Genomic DNA, 6,000 nt, shown 5'->3' with positions numbered 1-6,000 from the left:
TTATCTTCCAACAAGCCTTGCATCTGCTTTACTGTTTTCCTTTGCGGTTTCACTTTTTGTCATTGTTGTTATTTTTAATGATTTGTTTATTTATTTTATATATATATATATATATTCTATTTTCATGTACACCAGAAGCAGGAATCATATCTCATCACATATCTCATTACAGTTGTGAGCCACCATGTGGTTGCTGGGAATTGAACTCAGGACCTCTGGAAGAGCAGTCACTGAGCCATTTTTCCAGCCCCTGTTGTTGTTGTTTTGAGACAGGGTTTCTGTGTAGTCCTAGCTGACCTGGAACTCAGTCTGTAGACCAGGTTGGCCTTGAACTCAGAGATCTGCCTGCCTCTCCCTCCTGTTTATATTTTCTCATTATCTGCTCAAAGAACAAGTTAAGGGCAGAGGGCTTTATGTTTTAGGGAATTGTTCTGTTATGTTTACCACTAGGTCACTCAGCATGTAGAAGAGTTCTTGGCATACAGTAGGTGCTAACTAAATGTCTGTTGGTGTCAAGTGCTGAGGATAGAACCTATAATGAAGTAGATGTTTAACAAATATTTATTGAATGAATAATTGAGAAGTTTCCTTGTGGTCTGCTAGGCTCTTTGGCTACTTAGACTCACTCCCCCTCCCCTGCCATATTCTGCACCTAAGATTTTGCTCACTGAAGATATGTAGGGAGTTAGCGACTCTTTATCAGTTCTAAGGGAGTCCCTTATGCTTTCCCCTATAGTACCAGTATGCCTTTTTCATGCTCACCTCACAACTTTGACCCCATTCCGAAGAACTTCCATGTCCACAGAGAATCCGCCATTGGCATGGGCCACAAGATTGAGATCAGAGAATTCAGCCTGGAAAAGACATAAAATCAGTGATTTGCCCACATCATGTAAGTGTGAATAATTGGTCTGTGGCCCAGACAGTGGAGTTCCAAGTGTGCCTTCTCAACTTACTTGCTCTACTTTAATGTCAATTTCTCCATAGATCTTCTTCCCTTTGAAGTATTTTGCCCTGGGGAGAAATACAGAAGGGTACATCAATTAGTGTTCAGATCTCAGACATGAGGACCACACCCAGGATGGATGGTCCCTTGAACTTTTTCCCCTTCAGTGCTGGTACAGAAACTGCATAATACTTTAAAATTGTAATAGTTTGTAAAAATTAATTGACAATACTTTGTGAACAATAAAGTCTAGTGCAGTATATATATATATATATATATATATATATATATATATATATATTATATAAAGACATTGTAAAAGGCCATAGAGAGCAGGCATGTCCCAAAATATGGTTTCTCACCACATTACTATTCTAAATGTTTCAGTAAAAGCTGTGGAAAATGAGTGGTGTTGTGGCAATTATAACAGACTTTGAACTTCATGGAGGTCTGTAAATGGCTAAGAACCTCAGAGAGTGTAAATATATGACATGTGCCTGTCGTGTGGCGTGTTCCAGTGTCTGCGTGGTTCTTGGTACTTATGTCTGCAAGGGTCCAAAGTGACTCTCTATTCTCTCCTTTACCGTGAAGCAGCACCTTGATCATGGGTGTCATCTGCTATGGGTGGACAATTGCGTCTGAATAAGAGCTGCCAATTAAGAAGTGCAGGCTGTGGCTGGTTGAAAAGAAGCTGTAGCCAGCAATGATGGGGGAGGGAGAAATGCATCTGAGGATGACGGGAAGCCACAAGAAGAGGAGCAGCAGCAGCAGCAGTAGGCATGTCACAAATTGCTTTTTCATTGTTTCCAGCCCCACCCAGCTAAAACTCAGCTTTCAGCAGCCTTCTCTCCCAGGCTCATGATTCTTACCAGACAGGCTTCTTCACAGAAGTTACAGTTCTGATTTTCATGGAAGGGAGATGAAAGTAAGAGAGACTCCTAGGAACACTGGTCACTGGCATGTACATAGTCAGCAAGTCTGATATATGTATATTGCACAAATGAGTTCTGTTGGCTTCACTGATGAGCACAAAAGGACTCAAGAGCAGCTGTTTCCTTTTTCTCTGTAAACCATGTATCTCTTTGATCTCTCTGTCTCGGCATTTGTGTCTCTGTCCCTTTCTGTGCCTCTCTCTCTCTGTCTCTGTCTCTCTCTCTCTCTCACACACACACACTGTTTCCTCACAAACATCAGAAGAGAATCTTTTAAGATCTGCTGGGTTTCCATTTATAACTGGTGGTAAATGTGGATGACACCTAATTTCTTAAGGTTAATGCCTGACCTATCTCTTGCCTTATGGTGGTATAAGGGTGTGCTGAATAGTTTTATGTCAACTTAATAGTAACTAAAGTCATCAGAGAGGAGGAAGCCTCAACTGAAAAAATGCATCCATCATTGCTTTTCAAGTTTTCTTTTGTTTGTTGACAATAAATATAGTGTCTACTATAGTGTTCTGCTCGGGCTCTTCTTTGGGATCAGTAAGTCTTGGTCCTTTTGACAGCTCCTGGTTTTGTCTCCGTTGGCCAAGGTGATACTTAATTTCCTTCCTTCCTTCCTTCCTTCCTTCCTTCCTTCCTTCCTTCCTTCCTTCCTTCCTTCCTTCCTTCCTTCCTCACCCCCAGGCAAGGTCTCACACTGTAGCCCTGGCTAGTCTGGAACTTGTTTTGTAGACTAGTCTGGCCTTGAATTCACAGAGACCTGCCTGCCTCTGCCTCTGCCTCTCAAGTAACTGGATTAAAGGCATGAGTCACCATGCCCAACAATGTTTAATTTCTTGAGGTTGGCCCAGACTGTTTCTGATCTTGAACGGAACATGAAGGTGTGCTTGCTAGTTTTATGTCAACTTGACACAAGCTTAAGTCAAGTTAAGAAGTTCCCTTCTGAGAGAAGGGAACTTGAATTGAGAAAAATGTACCAGGCTGTAGGCAAACCTGTAGGGCATTTTCTTAATTGCAATTGGTGTAGGAGGGCCCAGCCCACTGTGGATAGTGCTACCCCTGGGCTAGTGGTCTTGGGTTCTAAAAGAAAGCAGGCTAGTTTTTTCTTGTACTCTTTGGTTCTATCACTCAGGTTTTTTTTTTTTTTTTGGGGGGGGGTGCTTGCTGGTGCTGAGCATTCTCACCATGGCTTGAGAAACTGAGGAAATCAAGGACTTTTCTGCTCACAGCCTAGGAGAAGGATGGAAAATCCAGCAAGATCAAGAACAACAAGGATAAAGTGAAGTTCAAGGCTCACTGTAGCAGGTACCTTCATACACCCCAGTCATTGTAGACAAGGAGAAGGCAGAGAAGCTGAGGCAGACCTTCCCCCTCCCCACTGTTTGGCAGTGAAGGAGCTGAAATGAACTAGACCTCCACATTTGATTCTTAAAACCACTGAAAAGTAAAAAAAAGAAAGAAAAAGAAAGAAAATTGAGGCTAAGCAAGCAACAGAGAGAGCAAGCAAGTGAGCAGCACTCCTCCATGGCCTCTGCATCAGCACTTGCCCTCTTTGAATTCCTGCCCTGAGTTCTTTCAGTAATGAACTATGATGTGGAAATGCAATCCAAAGGAACCCTTTCCTTTCCAACTTGCTTTTGGTCATGGTGTTTCAACATAGCAATGATAACTTTAAGAAAGAAGGCTAGCCTCTTTTCCTCATTCTGGGCTGACTCTGAAGGGCCATCTCAGCTCCAGCGCACCCCCCTGGGAACAGCTGAAGCCTCTGACCTGATGATGGCCTAGCCTTTCCTTTACTCTTTACTCATTACAGTGTTTTGACTCCTAAAGCATACACAGTTAGGCCTTCTGCATGAAAATCCCTGCCTCTTGAGTCTGTTCCAGAAAGCCAACCTAAAATACTAGGCCATAGGAGTCAAACTACATAAGACTCTTAACATGATTCTGTAGCTGGATCATCCAGCTCCCAGTTGGAAGTGAACACCCTTAGTGACAGGACAACCCATAGCATGCTATCACCATGCCAATTCTTCTGAGGCAAGTGCAGTTTGTGTTGGAACCGTGACATCTGGCAGGCCCTATGACACTGGAGATGTCATAGTGGCAAAGGATAAAATACGATTTTTTTCTCTTGAGTGATGAAGAGTGGCACCATGGGACCCCGGTGTTTGGGAGCAGCAGTGACTTTTCCTGATAGTGGACTGCAGCAGGAATCTAGAGGAGGAAAGTGAAGCAGCTGGTGAAGTAGCCTTGATACTTGACAGATGTGAGGGAAATGGTAGCCAGATTGTGGTAATTGTTTGTTAAATGGCACTGGTTAACTGTAGAAAAATCTGATATAGCAACTAACTCAAGGTAAAATATGAAATGCATAGGATGTCCCTGGTTCTTTTTAAAGAAACCTTAAGGTGTAGCTAGAGAACAGATGGAAGGAAGGGAGGACCAGGCTCAGGATTTAACTTTAAGTATGGTGGAACTTCAGAGAAGGGTGGTCTACCTCTCTGCCACACCATGCTCAGCCCTAACAGGACAGGCGTGGTATCCTAAGGCTTGGGACTAGGGTACATGAATAGATGCAGTTAAATGTCCTGACCTTACAGGCCCACCTGAACCCATTGTACCAGCAGAAGCAGTTTACTCACCCTTACTCCAGAGATAGCCTCCCTCTGTTTGGGAAAATGCAGAATGCCTTACATGAACCAGGTACTTTATAAATCAATGCCTGCCCTGCTCAGACCACTAACTAGATCCTGTTCACAGTATGTCCCCCAGACCTAGAGACATCCTAATGTTCATATCCATGACTGACCCCAGTGGGATTAAGAGCTAGTGCAGAGGAGAAGTCCAAATAGAAGCTTCTGAGATGGCACCTCCATGTCCCTACCGTAGCAGTAAATCAGGGCTGGGTGTATCGCTCAGTGGCAAAAACACTTGCCTAATATGTATGGAGTTCTAGGTTTCAACCCTGGCACTGGCGGGAAAAACAGAGCAAAACAACAGTAAATTGAAAGCAATGCTATCTATGCATTCTGGAGGAAATGGTAGAAAATGAGGCACCTCAGAAAGATCGAGAGGATACAAGGGTACTTCTCTCATTGTATCTCTACTGAACTAACCAGTTGTGTCTCTGAGGAGACTGGACAGATCCAGAGAATTCTTGTAGACCACTGCAAATGCCACCAACTAGTACCTCTGCTTGCAGCTACCGTGGTGGACATGTTATTATTGCAGATTAATAAGGTATTAAGTATGACATGGAGCCATTAATTTGGCAAATATACTTCTTCAATTCTGATTAGAAAAGAGGACCAAAAGCAGCTCATGTGGCAAGGACAATATCTGTCAATGGTTTTTCCCTATATAGCACTCTGCTGTTTCTTTCAACCTACATTATAATATAGTTCAGAGGAATCTGGAGCATCTGGACATCCCACAGAATATCACACTGGACCATTATATCAGTTACCTCATGTGGATTATGCAAGATGAATAAGAGATGGTTTGCATATTGCCTTGATAGGAAACATGTGATCTGAGGTGGGGATGGTAGCACAGAACTCAAAAACCTAAGGCAGGAGGATCATGAATTTGAAGCCAGCTTAGGCAACCTAGTGAGTTCTAAGCTGTTCTAGGGTACATATTAAGAGTATGTCTCTCAAACATCAAAAGGCTCATGAGCTTGAGTGGGCAGTAGAGAATCCATTCAAAGACCCAGGGACATACCATGGTAGTAATATTTCAGGGATCCAGTGACCAAAACCATGCCAGACCAACACTTCCAAAGAGTAGAGCAGAGTTTTGCATTCCATGCCTTTTACTCACTGTGAAGAGAGACAGCAGGCAGGCTTCTTTCAAATTCTGGAAGCATCATATTCTACACCAGGACCCAAGTTTCAAGTGATATGTAAAGTTATCAATTATGAGTATGGATCAGAGTATAAGGGGGCTCAGTGGCAGATCCAAGATGTAGTGCAAACAGTCTTACCACTTAGGCTATTTGACCTGCCAAGTCTTCTGATACCAGAGGTGTCAGAAGTGGAGACAGATGCACAGTGGAGCCTATGAGAAGCCTTAGGACTTGCTATGTAGCCCATGCTGGCATCAAACTAGTGATCC

General features: G+C 43.1%; 1 protein-coding gene across 2 annotated transcripts in view; it reads right to left on the bottom strand.

The window, feature by feature from the left end:
• Syn1 (synapsin I) overlaps positions 1-6,000 on the bottom strand; it is a 55,267-nt gene that overhangs the window by 42,888 nt on the left and 6,379 nt on the right. For both annotated transcript variants that reach the window (XM_034485442.2, XM_034485443.2), the window contains exons 2-3: positions 957-1,014; positions 763-854 (exon numbers count right to left, since the gene is read on the bottom strand). In XM_034485442.2, the coding sequence (XP_034341333.1) occupies positions 763-854; positions 957-1,014 (150 nt within the window). The remainder of the gene's footprint in view (positions 1-762; positions 855-956; positions 1,015-6,000) is intronic.

The sequence above is a fragment of the Arvicanthis niloticus genome, chromosome X (assembly GCF_011762505.2).
Source record: "Arvicanthis niloticus isolate mArvNil1 chromosome X, mArvNil1.pat.X, whole genome shotgun sequence".
NCBI classification, from domain to species: Eukaryota; Metazoa; Chordata; class Mammalia; order Rodentia; family Muridae; genus Arvicanthis; species Arvicanthis niloticus.
Note: the sequence above shows the minus strand (reverse complement) of the source record. Positions and strands in the feature narration are given on the sequence as shown.